This window comes from Poromitra crassiceps (assembly GCF_964638095.1).
Source record: "Poromitra crassiceps genome assembly, chromosome: 22".
Lineage (NCBI taxonomy): Eukaryota > Metazoa > Chordata > Actinopteri > Beryciformes > Melamphaidae > Poromitra > Poromitra crassiceps.
In genome coordinates this window covers 21,102,881-21,122,880 of record NC_139647.1, presented here as the reverse complement: position 1 = coordinate 21,122,880, position 20,000 = coordinate 21,102,881, and the positions used below count along the sequence as shown (strand labels likewise).

The 20,000-nt window shown below is 46.5% G+C and overlaps 2 protein-coding genes across 2 annotated transcripts in view; one reads left to right on the top strand and one right to left on the bottom strand.

The window, feature by feature from the left end:
• The window catches only part of stk32c (serine/threonine kinase 32C), a gene marked incomplete at its 3' end in the record, with an annotated part of 32,579 nt that extends 20,306 nt beyond the window's left edge, over positions 1–12,273 (top strand). The window contains exons 5-10 of the mRNA XM_083658439.1: positions 45–148; positions 283–399; positions 3,959–4,084; positions 4,408–4,536; positions 5,814–5,881; positions 12,033–12,273. Of these exons, the coding sequence (XP_083514565.1) occupies positions 45–148; positions 283–399; positions 3,959–4,084; positions 4,408–4,536; positions 5,814–5,881; positions 12,033–12,273 (785 nt within the window). The remainder of the gene's footprint in view (positions 1–44; positions 149–282; positions 400–3,958; positions 4,085–4,407; positions 4,537–5,813; positions 5,882–12,032) is intronic.
• A 3,865-nt stretch (positions 12,274–16,138) lies between these two features.
• LOC310796048 (placenta-specific protein 9-like) overlaps positions 16,139–20,000 on the bottom strand; it is a 7,889-nt gene continuing 4,027 nt past the window's right edge. The window contains exons 3-4 of the mRNA XM_083658205.1: positions 18,300–18,391; positions 16,139–17,164 (exon numbers count right to left, since the gene is read on the bottom strand). Of these exons, the coding sequence (XP_083514331.1) occupies positions 17,009–17,164; positions 18,300–18,391 (248 nt within the window). The 3' untranslated portion in view covers positions 16,139–17,008. The remainder of the gene's footprint in view (positions 17,165–18,299; positions 18,392–20,000) is intronic.

The window sequence follows — 20,000 nt, the reverse complement described above, 5'->3', positions numbered from 1 at the left end:
CATGATCCAGAAGTGACTTCCTGACTGTGTGTGGTCTTCTGTAGCCCCGGAGATCTTCCAGTCGTTTGTGAGCGGAGGGACGGGCTACGCCTTTGAAGTCGACTGGTGGTCACTAGGCGTGACGGTCTTTGAAGTGCTGCGTGGATGGGTGAGGCATGATGGGAACTGGAGTTCTTTCTTCTTTCTAACAATACACTACCTCTTCTCTTCATCCACACCTCCTCCAGCTTGCTATTATCTAACAGTATCACCTCTTTCTCTCTCTCTCTCTCTCCATGTCAGAGGCCCTATGACATCCATGCAAGTAACTCGGTGGAGTCCCTGATGCAGCTCTTCAGCACCGTCAGTGTGCAGTACAGTCCTGCCTGGCCCAAGGACCTGGTCTCCCTCATGAGGAAGGTGAGCTGCACAGGTTGGGGCTCAATGTTCTTTCACCTTAGTCAGATCATTAGGTGGAGTTTCTCCTAAATTAATTGTTGAGTAAATATTTTGCCATTGAAAGATTCTTAACCAAACTATCATTAAAACCGGGTCAGCAGTAGAGTGGAGTTTAGTGAAACAGAATGGTTTGAATGCTCAGATGATGATGCTCAGATACTGTATGCTATATTTTCATCATCATCATCATCATCGGGGGATATCAAGTTGGTGTGATGAGCAGCGGATGGTCAATAGGGATTCTACGAGGAGGTCAGTAGCTGTGTTTCCATTACAGTTTTTCGCAAAATAATTGCGATATTTCTACAACTTCGACAATGTACAATTGCGACTTGTAGGCGTTTCCATTGAAGTTGAGTTTGAGTGACGGCGCACACACCTGAATGCAATTCCCCGTTGCAGCAGCTGCCACAGTGATTACGCACGGTGATCTGCCCCAAATCCCGTCCCCTGCATGCTCAAATCCAACCAATGGTCAATGCAAATCACAACATGAAGTTACAACGCATATAAACGAGCCTGATTATCAATTCAAAAGAACATGTTGCTGGCTGCGGTGAATGCAGTGAGCGCGAGAGGCAGAGGAAAAAAGGTAGCCTACAACTGCGCACACACAGACAGGCAGCCTGTCACCATGGACCGATTTCTGTCATTAAACATGATCTTTTTTCCCCAGCTCCGCTTTTGCACAACACTCGTCTTTCTGCTAGGTTGCTGCGGAGGTTTTGCCACGGCTTATCGAACCCTTTCTCCCTCATTTTCCTTTCATTTTCCGCTCCTTTTCCAAAGGAGAATGGGTCACATGACGTGCAAATGCGGAAAAGTGTGTTTCCATTACACTTTTGCGATAAACTGCTATATCGACACGTCTGAAAAACCACCTCATGAGAGCGCAAAAACTTTTTGCGATATTTGGGAGGTTTTTCGAAATTTACGTGTTTCCATTACCCACTTTCTATTGCGATATTTAGATTTTGCGCATTTCTGATGGTAATGGAAACACGACTAGTGACCTCTTTGCCACAAAATGGTCCTTCGAGCCGGATCTCCATTACAGGCCCCGCTGGATCTCCATTACAGTGGGTGTGTCTGGGAGGAGAGCTATATAGTCTAGAAGATTGGGAATAAGGTTCTGTGATGGTCCTCATGGAGTGTGGAGGAGGACTGTGTGGTGACAGAAGGAATGTTGAGGAGGGGGGGGCTGCAGAAGGCACCTTGGGGTAGACGTGAGGCACAGGTGGGTGAGGGGGGGTTGGGTTTTTGGCACTAGTAGCCACTTGGTTGGGTTTAGGGTTTGGATAGGGTGTGGGCACCAGGGGAAGGCACCTTCCTGCCGCCCCCCCCTCCCCAACACTCCCCATGAACCACACAGTCCTTCATGCATGCATTGTTGCTGGATCCGCAATAGCTGCAGCCTGTCAGAGTTGTCATGTCACAATGGCTCTGTGCACATAAGTGATTTGTGACAGACATTGATTATGTGACACACATGTCATTTATAACATCTCATGCTCATCCCGTGCTCGACCAACCAACCAACCAACCAAGCAACAGAGTGACCTATAGTGACTGGAGGTAGAGGGAGGGAGGAGGGGCTGAGAAGCTCAGGGCGAAGGAGAAGAAAAACGACAGATGGAGGCTGAGGGATGGAGGCAGAGAAACAGAAACCAAGAGAGAGAGAGAGAGAGAGAGAGAGAGAGAGAGAGAGTGTGTTCGTGTGTGTGTGTGTGTGTGTGTGTGTCTGTGTGTGTGTGTCTGTGTCTGTGTCTGTGTCTGTGTGTGTAGGTGTGTGTGTGTGTACCAATTATGAGTGCTGCAAATATAATATTCATCTTCACAAGTCATTTAATCTTGTATTGAGGCAGAGTGAAAAAATCGGCCAATGCGGTAAGATTCCATTTGTTTCCAACATAAATCATTCTGTCTCGACCGTTCTCTTGAATCACGACTCGTTTTCTTGATCCTATCTATCTTTCTTTTTTTATCATTTTAACAACTGAACAACAAAAAACGTTCTGATTTTAAGACTGAATATGAGACTCGATGAGCTGTTAAGTGGGGACATTGCTCTTATGAGCGTGACCACGAGCGAGCATGTGTGTGTGTGAGAGAGAGAGTATGTGTGTGTGTGTGTGTGTGTGTGTGTGTGTGTGTGTGTGTGTGTGTGTGTGTGTGTGTGTCTGTCCTCCCTCCGTGTCTGAGTGTTCTGGACAAACGGCATCGGTCCCTTCCGCTCTGCTGCTGATCAATTAGCATGTCTGGAGTCCGCTGAGACAGACCTAACCCGCCCTGCGGGGGCAAATTGAATCAGCTTTTGACAAAAGACAGAAAACTGGAGGAGAGTTAACATGACAGCAGAATGGCCCATCTGGGCCGGATTATCCATATAAGGGATTGGGCAAGTGGCCCAGGGGCACGAGCCAGTCGCCTTGCTGGGGGGTGCACAGAATGATCTGTAGCCACGGACAATATTACTCTATTAGTCTTTTAGACGCTAAGATCCACTTTTTTCACTTCCGATCCGATTCCGATACCTGAATTTGGATATCTGCCGATACCGATATTATGCCGATACCGATATTTTTCTTGAATATACAGTATAGGCAAAGATTTGGCCAATGAAAGATTTTTTTTTTTTAAGTATACCTTGCAAAAAGCAGACAAAATTAAGAAAATATACAAGGCAAAGAAGGATACTATTATAAATGGGCAAATTGCAGCCAGCGCCCCCCCCCCCCCCCCCCCGCCCCCTGTGCGGCCCGAGCTCGAATTGCAAAAAAAAAAAAAAAAATCCGGATTCCGAGCTACGATGGTAAGGACATAGATTCCCCTGCCATCTTATTGCTGTAAGTGAGAAATGAGAAGCTGAAGGTAGGTACATGCTTATGTGAAGCTGATTGAACATGCACTTGCTTTGTGATTGCATGGAAGCAGTGTGTGCTATTCTGTAAACCTTCCTCGAATAATGGCTGCAAGCATTGTGGATGCCAAAATGAAAGCCAGTCACCAATAAAAGACAGGTAAAAAAAAAAGAGAGGGTAGAAACAAAGCTACAATATGACACTTAACCCCAAATTGCTCCCGATGGTGTGTAGGCACCCTGCGTGGCAGCCTGCCGCCATTGGTGTATGAATGGGTGAATGTAGACTATCTACTCATTGTAAAGCGCTTTGGATAAAAGCGCTATATAAATGCAGACCTATATAAATGCAGACCACAATATATATATATATATATATATATATATATATACCGTATATATAACCTAAATCATCATTAAATATCATTATTGGAAGATTAATGGTGATATTGTTTTGTGTACATTGCGGTTGTGTACTTAAATTCGGACAAACGGTTTATAGTGAGTCAAGGCAGCAGTAAAAAATGAAGGAGGGAAGATTTGTGAAGGTGACACTGTGGTGTGTGTGTGTGTGTGTGTGTGTGTGTGTGTGTGTGCGCGTGTGTGTGTGTGTGTGTGTGTGTGTGTGTGTATGCATGTGTGTCCGTGTGTCCCTCTCAGTTGTTGACGGTGAACCCGGAGCATCGCTTCTCCAGCCTGTCTCACATGCAGACATCTCCCTACCTCGCTGACGTCAACTGGGACGCCGTGTTCGAGAAGAAGATGGAGGCCGGATTTGTACCTAATGTACGCGCGGATCGATCAAATATCAACACACGCGCACGCACGCACACACACACACCTACACACACACACACACACGCACAAATATGTTTGCATGCTCAAACATACACACTTCCTCATATCTGCTGATATAGCAATGAGAGAGTATAGCAACTAAATTATGAATGAATGCAATTTCTTTATGCTATGCAACTCTTAATGTTTCCTGTGTGCATGCGAGTGTGTTCGCGTGCTACTTATCGGATGCGTGCGACCCAGCAGCTGGATTGATCCTGTGTGTCTGTCGGTTGCGTGTCGGGTTACGACGCCTGTGTGTCTTTGAACAGAAAGGTCGGCTGCACTGCGACCCCACCTTCGAGCTGGAGGAGATGATCCTAGAGTCGCGTCCGCTTCACAAGAAGAAGAAGAGGCTGGCCAAGAACCGATCCCGAGAAGCGAGCAAGGATTCACAGTCTGTGAGTGCCATCCTCCACTAGGGGGCGTCTGAGTAATGTGGAGGTAGAAGCACTTGCCTACCGCTGCGGAGGCCCGGGTCCAATTGCCGGCAGCGGTACTTCCGGTCAGACACAATTGGCCGTGTCCGCGGATGGGAAGATGGTGGGGTATGAGTCTCCTCTGGTCCGTCAGTTGGGGAACCTGCTCAGGGAGGAGGGGAACTGGGGGGGAATAGTGTGATCCTCCCATGGCTACAACCTGCCGGTGAAACACCCTCGCTGTCAGGTGAAAAGAAGTGGCTGGCGACTTGCACATGTATCAGAGGAAGCATGTGCTATAGTCTACAACTCTCCCCAGACCGGCAGAGGGAGTGGCCGAGTCCATCTGGGGAGAAAAGGGGAGGGGGGGAAAACGGTTCTTAGGATATGACTCATCCTGATTCGCTGTCGTGCTGAAACCAGGATATTGACTTGACAAGTGCAAGGGGCAAGTGTTACATTATCTTTACTAGTTTCTAGCACTCAAAATTGATCTATTTTTTCGTTTAATTTCCGTTGGGGCAGTACATCAAAGGATGTGTTTCAGTGACCCAGTGGTAATTAAAATAAAAATAAATAAAATGATGTGCTAGAAACTAGCTAAGACGACACTTGCCCTTGCCCTGGCACTGCATGTAAGATATGGCGCATCCTGTCTATATTTATGAGAAGCAACCTGTTCCCATTAGACAGTCATCACGACCTCAGCATCATGAGCATCAGTCCTGTGTGTGTCACACGCGTCATCAGCAGTGTGCGCCTCTAACCATAGTGTGTGTGTGTGTGTGTGTGCGCGCGTGTGTGTGTGTGTGTGTGTGTATGTGCGTGCGTGCGCCGCTAATGTGCGTGCCCGCTCGTGTGTGTGTGTGTGTGCCTGCTCGTGTGTGTGCTCATACTGTGTTATTACCAAGATTATTAAATTACAGAGCCTTCAGTGCTGTTGTCATGGCCCCCAGTGCTTTCGGAAATATGAGCTTCTATTTTTGTCTCGGGGCCAAACATCCAATTTGAGGACAGCACACAAACAAGTCATGTGACTCGCTCTTTAAAAAGGGCAACGAAGAAGAAAGACACGGGAGGAAGGAAGTGTGCGACATTTTTCCCCTCCGAGGTCGGTGCCGCTCCGATTTGGATGATGTTAATGATGTTGATGAGACGCAGCGCGATGAGTCACATGTTGACTTGTCTTGTGTGTGTGTGTGTGTGTGTGTGTGTGTGTGTGTGTGTGTGTGTGTGTGTGTGTGTGTGTGTGTGTTCAGGAGAACGACTACCTACAGGAGTGCCTTGAAGTGGTGCAGCAAGAGTTCATGATCTTCAACCGTGCAAAGTAAGAAGAACACATGGTCGATACAGACAGAACCTAGGAGTAGCAGTTCATTAAGCAGTGCTGCGGCACCGCGACCAGAAGATTAGCACCCCTGCTAGAGCAAGTGCTAAAATATGAGTATAATTAAGGCTAATTTCATTTTCAAACCAAAACGATTTGAGCTACTCGTGGAGTAGCTCAAATTGTTGTGTTCAAATTGTTTTATTGGTGCATAAAAAAACCTCACTGTTACAGTGACGAGAAAACAATTTAAAGGAACACTCCGCCCATTTTCAACCAGCTTTGTATCATTAGAACATCAGTAGTATATCAGAAAACTGTAAACTGTTTTGAAGTCATTCATCTAGTTTGACAGTTATTGAGAGTTGATTTGAGTTAATGAGTTATTCGTTTGAGTTAGTGTGGACCAGTGATGTCACTGGTCCACACTTTAACACTCAATAACTGTCAAATTAAATGACAGACTTCAAAACAGTTTACAGTTTTCTGATATACTACCGATGTTCTAATGATACAAAGCTGGTTGAAAATGGGCAGAGTGTTCCTTTAAGATCCTACCTTTCAAAAGGTAGAAAATAACACATTCAGCTCTTTTTGCAGAGAAACAATGGATCTCTTTAAAGAGACAATTTAAGGACCATTGTCTCTTTGCAGGAATCGCTGAGTGATGTTCTTTTAAAGGTAGAAAAGAACATCATCCAGCTATTCCTGTAAAAGAGACAATGGACCTGAAATTGTTTTCTTGTCGTGCAATCTGGGAAGCCAGAGTCTATCGGTCTGACGACTAATAAGACTCGGGGACAGACGGCCCGTATCTGTGGGGTTTCTGGTGGAGAGCAGACTTCCAAGACTTCTGGTTTTCACAATCCGATGACTCTCATTATGCAGATATCTGTTTATAGAGCTGAAATGTAAAACGCCTACAACAAATTTCGATCGATCGACTCCAACTCCAGTCTCGCCCCGCAATCGGACTGTAAACCGGGTTGTTGTTTTTTAACGCACCAATCATTTTTTTTAGAACATCTGTTGGCCTCCGTGAGTATCTCAATTTGTTGTTGTTTGAAAGGCAAATCGAACGGTAGAAAAGAAAAGAAATGCAGTCCAGATATTTATAATTCATTTCTTCATTCCGATGAAGTATTCAAACCCCAGAAAGTCATTTTTTTTCTCTCTCGCTGCAACCTGCAGCACTAAATCCATAACTGGGAGCAAACCGGGGAACCAAAACTAAAAATAGCCCCAAGCAGCATCTCTGCTCCATAAAATCAGTGAGGGAATCACTGTGAGGAGAAGATATGAGAAGTTACAGAGCTTCTATCCGCTGCTGCGGTGTGTGAAGAGGCACGTGAAGACGCACTCCATTGGAAAAAAAAAACAAGCTAACGCTGAAGTACGTTCGCCACAAAACAAAAGCACCAAACGCATCTCACAAGAGACATCGATTATTGGTTTTAATACAATATTGTGAAAGGGATACATTCCATACGGCGGAGACGGCTGTAACATTATTCCAAACCTTTCCAAACACTTCATCTCCCTTTGGTCTGTGCTGTGACAGCCACCTCTATGAAATGGCTTGGATATTAAAATCCTCGATAATGGGAAGCTTTTATTGAGCGTTCTCTGCTATAATGGCTTCCATATTGTGACTCCCAATGTTTTGTACGTCAATAACACACAGTATACTGTAAGTACATCATCAGGAAAGACTACCAAGCCCATACACACCGTGGAATATCTGCCTCCTCTTTCATCTCACGCAGGGAATATTGGTTCAGCACGGCTCTAAATTATTGTCTCATTTATTATTGAGCAGGCCCCTGTCTCTGCAGCGTTATTAAACCTTCCTGTATGGCAAACGTCTTATTATATCCTATTGCTCTAATTAATGGCGATCGATTTCCATTCATAATGGCAGGACGTAATATCCAGAATTATTCACAGCAGTCTCACACCCTCTCATTACTTTCAGCGACTTCATATTTCTCTCTGCTCGTGTGCGGGGGCTTGTACAGAACTTCTATTCTTATGAGGACTACGTGGCCTCGTATGAAGAGGAGGAAAACCTTTAAAGGGACAGCTCACCCTAAAATCCAAAATACATATATTCCCTCTCACCTGTAGTGCTATTTATCCATCTATATCGTTTTGTGTTAGTTGCCTGAGTTTTGGAGATATCGGCCGCAGAGTTTCTGCCTTCTCTCCAATACAATGGAACTGGATGGCACTCGGCTTGTGGTGCTCAAAGCGACAAAAACATACATTGAAAAACTCAACAGCAATGTCTCTTTCCAGAAATCATGACCCGGTTACTCAAGATAATCCACAGACCTTGTTGTGAGCAGTTTCATGGAGGAACTATTTTCTTTTGACCGAACTACACCCGCTAGCTGCTAGCTAGTTCCTACATGAAACTGCAGCTACTGTAGCTAACAGCTAGTGGGAGTAGTTTGGTTTAAAGAAAATAGCTACCAGCTGGCGAGGGCGGAGTTTCTTCTGGCAGATGAACGGGGATCTCTCAGTGCAGGAAACATGGAGGAAAGTTTAACATTGTTGATCTGAATATACTACCCACATCGTAATGATACAAAGCTGGATGAAAAAAGCAGTGGATAGTTCCTTTAAAGTCCCTGGAAACCAGAAATATTTTTTTATTATTTAGTATTTTGAGTTCATCACATCACAGGAACCTATGTTAATAAGCCACCAGCCAAATTTGAACGATGATGAACGTCGCAAAGTATATAAATTTAGGTTTGACAGTCATGGCAAAAGTCATGAGAATCAATTTGATTTTAGAGTGTATTTTCTCCCGCGGACTGTGTGGGTGTCAGGATCGGAGTTAGACATGTGGATCTATTCGCGGGTAGTTGAGGGCCACGGGAAACTTGGTAGGTCTTGAGAAGCTGGGGTGTTGTGGAACTTGATGGCTGGGGCTGCACAGTTCGAGGTTTGGGAACGGTCGCAGAGATTGCAGAGGTTGCTGGTTGCAGAAGTTGCAGGTTGCAGGCGTTGCAGAGATTGGTATGATCCTTGATGGGAATTTAGATTATGAATCACTGGCGAGGACCTGCAGGAACAGGCCCTTATAGATGTGAATATGACATCACCTGTGTTATGACATCACTAGCGAAAAGCATGAAGACGCTTATGAATCATGACATCATCAGTGATTGATGACATCATAGTAGGAATGACGACGTCAAAGTAGGAATGATGACGTCATCCTAACAGTACCCTCCCCTCAACGGACGTCACCTGGCGTCCAATGAGGCCATCAAGGATGGCATCTGGGAGACAAAAAATCCGTAGGTTCTGGTGGAGGTGCTCTTCCGCAGGTGGTTAGGCCCCAAAGGGGGTGTAAGAGAGTGAGGTGCTCTTCAGCAGGTGGTTAGATGCAGGTGGTCAGACCCCAAAGGGGGTGTAGGACAGTGGAGGTGCTCCTCCCTAATACAGGATATCGAACCCATAGATGGACCCATACGTAGAAAGAACTTCCACCGGGTCCGGTGGATCCTCTGGGGCCGGCCATCCCCCGGGGCACGATCCAAACACGGGAGGCTGGAGACCATCAAAAGGGTCAAATGCCGCCGTCACCGAAGGCAGAGCCACAGGGGGATCTGACTCAGCGAGGCCTGCCCTCCCGACCTGTAGTACCTCCTCCTTTAAACGCCTCTTATTTCTTCTTGCTCTTGACCGAGGGCTGACGACACTACGGGAACCTCCCAGCATGAAGCTGGAACCTACGTGTTGGTCAAGGACAGGAATTGGCTGCTGCTGGGGTACGGGTTCAGACTCGGCGAGGGGAAGGTCCACAGGTTGTGCCTCAGGTACAGGTTCAGACTCGGCGAGGGGCAGGTCCACAGGTTGTGCCTCAGGTTGTGCTTCAGGGCCAGCAGACTCGGAGGCCCCCTGCGGGGGGACGGAGCCGATCTGCAGGCAGCGATTGAACTTCCCAATGAGACGGTCGACAGTCCTCTCCAACTCGTTAACCCTCTTGGAGACACACTGCCACTCCTGGGTCCTGCAGGGAGCGCTACCCAACCGTACAGATCTTTCGGCTGGACACGTAGAGTCTTGATCCACTGAGAGTACCACGGGCCGGCGAGCGGTGGGACCACTTACTGGACGCCGGGAGCAGGAGGAGAGGTAATGCCCGGCTCGACCACAGTACAGGCAGCTCCGGGTGTCCAAACGGCGCTGCCTCTCCTCTGGTGTGATGCGAACCCTGCCGGTCAGATCACGGTACAGATGGCTGCTGGTACAGATGTCGGCTGGCTGCCCCTGCTCTGGGATGACGCGAACTCCCCCCCAGAATATGCCCTTAGCAGCTGGAGGCGGCCGAGAGGCAGAGCTAGAAGCAGGTCTGGAAGGTCTGGAAACCTCCGGAACGACGGCGCGCTCGGAAGCTGGGGCAGGAGGGGCAGAAGGCTGCGGAATGGCACCCTGGGGGCCTAGCCCGTCGAGACGATCTAGCCTGCTCGCCAAGAGGGCGAGCTGATCCTGGGCAGTGGAAGCTATATTCTGGATTGTGCTAACCAGGAGGGCGTCCCGATCATCGGCCTTGGAAACCAGAGCCTGGATTGTGCTAACCAGGAGGGCGTCCCGATCATCGGCCCTGGAAACCAGCGCCTGGATTGCTTTTTCCTGCTGGGCAATCAGCTCAAGTATTGTCGGCAAGTCTCCGAACGTGATGGGACGAGTGGAGACATCAGGATGAGTGGAGATATCAGGATGAGTGGAGATATCCAGCTGAGACTGCGGAATGACGCCCTGGGGGCCTAGCCCGTCGAGACGATCCAGCCGGCCAACCAGGAGGGCGTGCCAATCATCGGCTTGGGAAGCCTTGAAAGCTGCCTCCCTCTGGCCATCGAGCACGTCCCGAAGGATGTCATCGAGGAGCGCCTGCTCCCGTCGCATCTCCGCGAGTCGCGCGCCCAGGCCAGAAATAGTAGAAATCAGTGCTGTTTGGAAGGTGTCGTCTGGTGGACCACCTGACGTGGCCGGCGGGAAAACTGGGGTCTCGGGAGCTTCCTCCTTGACTGGCGGAAGTGTGTCCGCTAGATCCGCTTTAGAGTGATTGGAGGCCTCCTCCTTGATTGGGGTGAGAAATTTGCCCGCTAGATCCATTTCTGAGTGATTCATACTGTCAGGATCGGAGTTAGACATGTGGATCTATTCGCGGGTAGTTGAGGGCCACGGGAAACTTGGTAGGTCTTGAGAAGCTGGGGTGTTGTGGAACTTGATGGCTGGGGCTGCACAGTTCGAGGTTTGGGAACGGTCGCAGAGATTGCAGAGGTTGCTGGTTGCAGAAGTTGCAGGTTGCAGGCGTTGCAGAGATTGGTATGATCCTTGATGGGAATTTAGATTATGAATCACTGGCGAGGACCTGCAGGAACAGGCCCTTATAGATGTGAATATGACATCACCTGTGTTATGACATCACCAGCGAAAGGCATGAAGACGCTTATGAATCATGACATCATCAGTGATTGATGACATCATAGTAGGAATGACGACGTCAAAGTAGGAATGATGACGTCATCCTAACAGTGGGCGTGTCCCGTCTGCAGCAGGTCTCCTCTGAGAGAGAGAGAGAGAGAGGGAAACGGAGAGAGAGAGAGAAGGAAAGAGAGATGGAGTGTGTGTGTGTGTTCGCGCGTTGCTCGGCGCATAGCCTACTGACAGAGAGGAAGAGATCTCTGCCGCTGCGAGTGCACAGCGCTACTGTGTGTGTGTCAGTGTGTGTGTGCGCGCGTGCGTGCATGCGTGTGTGTGATTCGATTAAATCTTATGACGTGATAAGATCATGCATTTTAGCACCGCGCGCTCCGCTCTCTTCAATGAGGAAATGGAAATCCAGACCTTGTAGAAAAGTGTCGATTTTTGGGGTTAGGGTTGAAAGTAATGTCAATTAATTTCTGAGGCACACAATTACTCACATAAGACCCTAAATTTAATAGTTAGAAGGTTTTTGTGGATTTTGGTTTCCAGGGACTTTAAGATTAGGATTCGAATAAGGTTTGGTTTAGGTAAGAGTTAAACTTTAGGGTTTAGGGTTAGGATTTTTAAGGAATGAATGTTGTTGCTGTGTGTATGTTTGTCTGTGTGTGCGTTTCTCCATGTGTGTGTGTGTGTTGTGTCGCAGGTTGAAAAGGCGTCAGGAGGAGGGCCAGTCGGAGGCCGGGGGCGACGACGCCAGCGGGGGCGACGACGCCAGCGGCGGGGACGACGGCAGCGGGGACGGCGACGACGGGGCCGAGGGCGGGGCCGACGACGGCGACGACGATCCCGACGCCGATCCCGAGGGCGATCCCGAGGCCGAGCCCGAGTCCTCGTCCAAACTGAGCATGTGCGGCTCCGTCTGCTCCTCCCCCGGCAGCTGCTAGCTAGCGCTGCGGTGTTTGTGCCACGCCTCTCGATAGAGACTCTCTCTCTCACCTCTCCTCTGTGTAGCCGGGGAGCAGAGGACCGCACAGTGGGGCGCCCGACGCACAGCAGGACCCAAAATGGCTCCCTCCATTATGATTTTTTTCCCCCACATTGATTTTTTATTTATTGATTTGGTTCTGTAGCATCCTTTCGGTATAAGGCATGAATGAAGCTGTGAGCCATGCAGATTTCCAGACAGGCCCCCCGCCTACCTGTCCGCCCCCTAGAGTAAGCTCTAACTTCTATGCAATGTAACGGTATAGCATGATAATTAGGTATCACTTTTCGAGGAGGTGCGAATGCTCGAAGAGCATGACGACCTCCCAAGCAATAGCAGTCCACAGTCTGAGGGGTGTTGGTTTTGATGCAGAGGCCGTCCCCTCTGAGAGGTGTTGGTTTTGATGCAGAGGCCGTCCCCTCTCTCTCCTCCAACCTCCGACGGGGGGGATCTCTGATCTCTACTCAGTAGACCTAGGCACTCACAGTTTCTCTCTCTCTCTCTCTCTCTCTCTCTGTTGCCTGTGTATTCTGCTGCTCTCTCTTCCTCTCCACTCATATTCTGTGTACCCCGATTCTGAACAATTGTTTCCGATTTACAAGACGTACGAGAGGTATTCGTGGGTTATTATTCCAGTCTGACGCCGGTTTCGTTTTGTGGGAGGAATAAACGGCAGGTTCAGATAGAAAGAGGAGGAGCGGGCCCCCCTATAATAGATGCTTCTATCACACAAGCCATCTGGGACTTTGTGAGTCTAGTGAGTCGCCGCGTCGTTTCCAACACTGTAAAACCCATTTAAGTGGTGCTTGTTGATAATCGGTAGTCGTTGATCACGTTGTAGCTGCTGTTATAGATCAGAATGCTAGTTTGAGTTTCTTCTTAAAAAGTGTTAGCCAACTACGATTCATAAAGCCCTTTCCCCAGCTCCTTTAGGGTATCAAGGTACTGTAATTTACAGGGAATCTGCGCAGCAGTCCGAATGAAAGGTGTCGCTTGTCGTTTGCGTCTGTCACGGTTTCCGACATGTAGTATCTCAGCACTGCTCCGTCCATGCTCCAACTCTCCGAGAGCGTTCACAAACACCGCTCCGGGGGAATCGTACACTGCATCGCCAGTCAACAAGCATAATTCTATAAGAATCTATAAGACAAGTCTGTATGCCCCACTATTGATCAGTGGAATTTGACGATCACCTCTTGCTTGTTTATTGTTAACGATCGTCTCCGCGCGTGGAGATCGTCGTGGGGCTATATTGAACTGAAGTGTGTAGCTGTGCCCTGTCGGTACTTCAAAGTAGTATTACTGTTATAGTGATAGTGGTACATTTAAGGTGGTGCCATTCAATCTCAGCCCGGACACCTGGGAACATGTAGCAAAGTCCACCTTAAAACCCTAAGGCCTAATACAAATGAAAACCATGTAAATAGCATAGGTAAAAAAATAATAATAATTGAAAAAAAAAAGATGAACTCACCCACAGTTTTATGTGGGACTTGCGTACCTAACGACTTGCAAACAGGAAGGGCAGTACGAAGCCAAAACCTTCACGTTGCTCGCTAACCGACGGTCTTCTTTTCCAAGTGTGCAGGCACAACTTGTAGGCAAAATATGCCAAAGCTTTTCTACCATTTGCATAACCATTTCTAAGGAACTTTGAGTGTGTGAATGTATGTCCTCTTTCCCCAGTACAACATCAATCCAACGTTCCTCCTGCAAGTGAAAATACGATCGTTTATACAACCATATTGTGATTCTGTATAAAGGATATGTTTCGGGTAGGGGGGGTTTATCTTGACTCCAATATGGTTAGATTAAGGAGCTTCGTATAAAGTGGAGATTTCCGAGTCCACCAAAAAATATGTCATGAAAAGATAAGTGCATTTATTAACAACATTGATAGTCTCAACCCCTTGTGCTTTTTTTTTTTTTTCGTTTTTTTGCATGTACCTTTACAGTATAAGCCTGTTTTAGCAGAAGCCTCCAGCTTGGGCCTGATTGGCTGATTTGTGCATGCACAAGCTTCTGGTAATTAGCATACCTTCTCCGACAGTCACCTGATCACCGACAGGCCCGAATCCGAGTGTAAGCCCGGGCCGGCCGCACGACTTTCGAGTTTTTCGTGACTAAACATCTACAACTGTACAAAATCATATAATCCCAGTGTTATATGGATGGCATGATATTTTTTAGATGATAATGCAGTACCTTTTTGGCATCCCGTAGGTTGTCTTAATGCTATGTTGAAGTATACAGGCTTGTACCCTTTTGCTGGACGGGTGGAATGAAGTCAGCAATTGTGTTTTGATGCTGTTGTCGCGGTGTTGCGTTATTATCGTTTGTGCACCAAAGGAATGAGAAAAGGGACCAGGGCGTGTGTCGAAATCCACCCCAACTAATTATTTGCTGTGTCATGAAAATGTCGCATTGAATGTCTCAATTTGTGGAAAAATCCTCCTTAAAGGATAAGTTCACCCAAAAATGAAAGTTTTTTGGTCATAGCAAAACACAATTGCAGCATTCTCCTACCTAAACAATTGAAGTGGATGGTGACCAACTTTTAAATGTAAACGAACAACAGAAAAACAAAAAAACAAAACATGAAGTGGCTCCATAATGCTCGTCTGGCGTAATCCAAGTCTCCAAAAGCCCCGAGATGCCAAGTTGACTTGTGAAAAGACGTCGTTTATGGTCTGTTTTGAGCTGAAATCTTCAACCCCCCTTGTTTGTTTCAATGCTGGTAACCATCCACTTTAATAGACCCTTTTCACGGGGGCCATTTTGTGTCGAAAAGGCAGGGTAAACACAGGTGCAAGCAAAACACTAATGAGGGTTTTCAACTTCCAATCATGGAAGTTTGAAACCCTCATTAGTGTTTTGCTTGCACCTGTGTTTACCCTGCCTTTTCGACACAAAATGGCCCCCGTGAAAAGGGTCTATTGTGAGGAGAATGCTGCAACAGCGCTTTGCTGTGAAACTCCAGGACTGTTTTGTGGACTAAAAAAACTTCACCCATCCTTCCATTGGCATGGGAGGAGTGAGTAGATAATGACTGAAATTTCATTTTTTTGGATAAACTCATCCTTTTAAATCTGTCCACAAGTCATCAGAATAAGCGCAGGCCTGGGACGGCTTTGTAATTATATGTTAATCATTTGTAAACGAATAATAACTGAGTTGATTGATAATTTAAGTGTAGCTTTTCTCTAAGTTACAATACTAGCCGACAGTATTGTCCTTCGTTCCTTGATATCAATGATCATTCCTAATTGGACATTGCTTGCAAAGCCCTCGATCCCAACATGTTTCCTACGTGTAAAGTGTGTTGGATGCTGTTATTGTGAGCATATTAATAACCCAGGTGTTTCAAAAAGGTCATTGTGCTAGTGTGTTTGACCAGCAAAACAGCATGTCTCCATGGCAACAGATTTCAGATTGACGCTGCCGAGGGGCGGGGCGTCTTCTCTTTTGTGGATACATTTTTGGAGAATTCCCCTGTGGAGACAAACAAAAGTCCAGAAGAAATAAGCCACTCCTGGTGATCCTATTTTGCAAAACGCGTTATGTACCGCAGGATTTTTACGGGGAAATCGGTGAAAAGCCTTGTACTGTACCTACCGGAGAAAAAAACAACAATGCTCTGTGTGTTTTAATGACATGCTGCTTTAACTGCTTTGATAAAGAAATAAAACTCCTTCCAGTATTCAGACTCCTCTTTGTCTTCGTCATGTAGGCGTTTACTCTGCGAGGCGTTGAATTTGTGTAGTCTGAGCCCAGGCCGGCATAACTGTGCATTTCAATGACTACTAGGGGGGTTCCAGGGGAAGTTGAATTTTTCTTTTAATTATTTCATTTACAAGAAGTTAGCACAATTACAAAATATTATTCGTTGTTATTTCATTCACAAGAAGTTCACACAATTAAAGAATGTGGAAGAATGACTGTTTTGATCGTTGTTTTACTGTTATCTCTCTACCTACAAATACAAGTCATGGAACTCTGCAGTTATCTACCCGGTATTTGCGAGACCTGGACTATTTCCTGTTTTTTACTTCGCCCCCCCTAGGTTGACCGCCCAGCCACCAAATAATGTAGTAATTCCACAGTATTGGCCAGTTCTGGGGGACTACAATAGGTCAAATCAATTTGGGCGCCCTAGTTTGTTCTGTTTTCAGAGGCACTTCTAAACAAGCATAATTGAGGCCTTTAAAGGCACCGCTCTGTCAGCTCTACCCTATCGTACCCATGTGGCTGTGTGTACTACACACTGTAGACAGTAGAGGGCGATGGAGAGGCAAAGCAGAGTCCAAATCAAACGTGTATTAATCCTTTTCACACAGCAGTGTAAACATGCCCTCTGAGCTGTCACCACTGACTGCAGGGGACTGAGGGGAGGGAGAAGAGATGAGGTTGTCCCAGGATTAGTGAGTAAACGAATAATGCAGACACAAGCAAGCATTAGTGGAGTAGTGATCTATCATCCTGTCCCACCTTGTGTAAGCCTGTCTAAGAGATGCACACTACACACACACACAAAAAAAAATATGCACAGTCAGATTCTAACAATGCAAGCTACATGTTTTTGCAGACCGATGCTTTCTTAATTTAAACATTCTCCAAGGTTCAAGTGGAGTTTGACCCTCCTCCCGTAGATGCTGGTTCTGGTGCTTGAGTATTATTTGTCTTTGTCCTCCTGGTTAGTTCAGGAGTGTTCCCTCTCCTCCCTTGCCGTCCAGGATGTCCACCACAGGCTTGCCACTAGTGTCCAACAGGGGGCGCCACTCTGGGGCTTCGATGACATCCAGCAGAGCGGCCAGCTCAGTCTCCAGCTTCTCCACAGTGTCCTCCACTCTCTACGGGGGGATGGGGGGAGACAGGGGACACACGTTTGTGAGGTTTGTCATATGAATGATACATTAATCAGCTGTATAAGTTGTCCTATCAATAATAGAATCATCCCTCATATGAATAATATAATCACTCATTCATATGAATAATGCAGGCAGAGTGAGACGAGACATGCCGGGGATTCGTGAGGTGAGTTGACTTCTGAGGCCTGGAGCCATCTAATCTAAGTTTGGAAAAGGGCTGAAATCTTAAGGTTATGAATATAACCCCGGTTTATGGGTAATATGTAGCGCTTGTGGGTCACATCTCACATATGCCAACTTGATTGGCTGGTGAATAAACCCCCAATAGGTCGTGGTTAACACTAATACAATGGCTTGGCTGTTCTAAGGCATTTGTTTTCTGGGCTAAGTCCTGGATAAAACTATAACGCGATGATGTGCATATATATGAAGAAAACTGAATCATTTGATGATGTGCATATAAGAAGAAGAAAATAAGCTAATTTGAAATGCTTATTATTAGTGTTGGTTGTTGATGTAGAGTTTTTTTGGGAGCTGCTGTGTCGGCCTGATTGCTGATAACCATCACAGGTGTGACTGATTTAGCTTACTTGCCACTGATGCACACTGAAGAAGGGCACTGGCCTGAAACATCTGTGCAAAGGCAATACAAATTAAAAAAGTTATTATTAGAGTGCTGTCCTGGATCAATTCCTTTCTTTTATATGTTTTGGAGGATTCAGCACCCACGTAAACTTTTGAGGGTTGAGCGCGTTTTTTTGGTACTCTGTTGTCTAACGTAGCAAGCTAACACGGCGCAGTGATACTGTGACGTGGTCACATGATGCGTGTGTTCATAGAGTATTTTACAACGGCTGAGAAGGCGGCTCAGCCAATCAAGGACCAGAACTATCCATTTTATAACACAGAGTTTTAAAAGTGGATGCATGTGTCGACATTTTATCCCTCGAAACTAAAGGAAATGCTGAGGATTCTTTGGCAGCCTAACCGATGGAGAGGAGGCTGATATTTTAATAATAAAGTTGACAACACCACCAGGGGAGAAGAAGAACATCGTAGAATCCTGTTGATTTCAAAGTGCTAAAGAGGAAGGCTGGGAGACAGCAGCCACACAGACCTTCTCCACCACATCCAGGCGGCTGTGAAGACTCGTGTGCTCCTGACAGGCACTCGAACGCACCGCTCGAGACTGGAGGACAGGCTCAGGTCCTGGGGGACAAAACACAAGAGGTGCAGCATATGAATGAAGTTTAGTACAGTAAATACAGTACAGTAGACTACTTAAAACCACTGGGTCATAGTCAAATATATCTACAATCGACTGATCATCAGTGGGTGCTTTCAATATCTACTGATTTTGGAAGTTGTGTCTGTAAAATGTCAATTGAACAATATAAGTATTAACCTGAGCTGCTGCCAGATGATTTGTTTTCACAGAACTATCTGGGAATGCGCTTGGCAAACCTTTGAAAGGGGTCAGGCACTTTTCAAAAAGCTACTTGGCAGGTGATTGGATTAGCCATCTGTCTATCACGTCTATCACGGGCTCGCTTCTCGCTGTCGTCACACCTAAATCCCGCCCTTAGCGGCCTCTCTGGATGCTGATTGGTGCAAACCACCGGTGGTTCGGATTCAAACCAATAGATTGGAGTAACAAGATGGATCTGTCGTGTGATCGTGAGCTCATGATCGTGCATTAATCCAGCTACCTTGCAAAGTATTCATCTTAAAACTTGTGTTAAAATGTGTACAATGTGTACAATGAGAGATAATGAAGTGAACCTATTCTGGGGAGGGAATCAACATAGTAAATACTAGTGAAATTGCACTGGAAAAAAGTGGAATTGTTTCACCCTACTCGCATTGCCACTTGTTTTAAAGAAAATATATATTTTAAGGCTGAGATGGAAATTTTTGCAGTGTGGAAAATCAAGATGTCTTTATCTCCCCTCACCCCCCCGCCCACACACACACACACACACACACACAGACACACACACACACACACACACACACACACACTTTCTCTCACTCACAGCTCTCTCCACATGATTGCCATTAGCCTTGGCAGGCAGCTGACAGCCAAACCACTGAGCTCACCATCACAAAACCTGGCACCATGCCAGGATCTGACCTGCTTTTATGCGGCACCGACACACACTTAGCGATAGATACACACTTAGCGATAGACACACACTTAGCGATAGACACACACTTAGCGATAGACACACACTTAGCGATAGATACACACTTAGTGATAGACACACACTTAGCGATAGATACACACTTAGCGATAGACACACACTTAGCGATAGATACACACTTAGCGATAGATACAGACTTAGCGATAGATACACACTTAGCGATAAATACACACTTAGCGATAGATACACACTTAGCGATAGACACACACTTAACGATAGATACACACTTAGCGATAGACACACACTTAGCGATAGATACACACTTAGCGATAGATACAGACTTAGCGATAGACACACACTTAGCGATAGATACACTGTGGGAGGGTGTGTAGCGAGTGTAACCGTGTCGTTCCTCAAAAAACATCCACTGATTTAGAATGATCTGGAGTATAAAGTTGTGTTACACTCAGCACACAGAGTACACTGTAAAATAGTGTGAGTTTGAATTAAGGCCTCCCACATTTAACAGGCCACACATGCATTGTCCCAGCCTCACGGTTATGTTTCCAATTATCCCTTCCTCTTTGAAGCCGACACGTTTGACGGAGACCTGCGTTTCCTCCCACAAAGCTGTGGTGGCGTCTCCCCGCTCCTTCGCACTGTAAAAGCCTCTC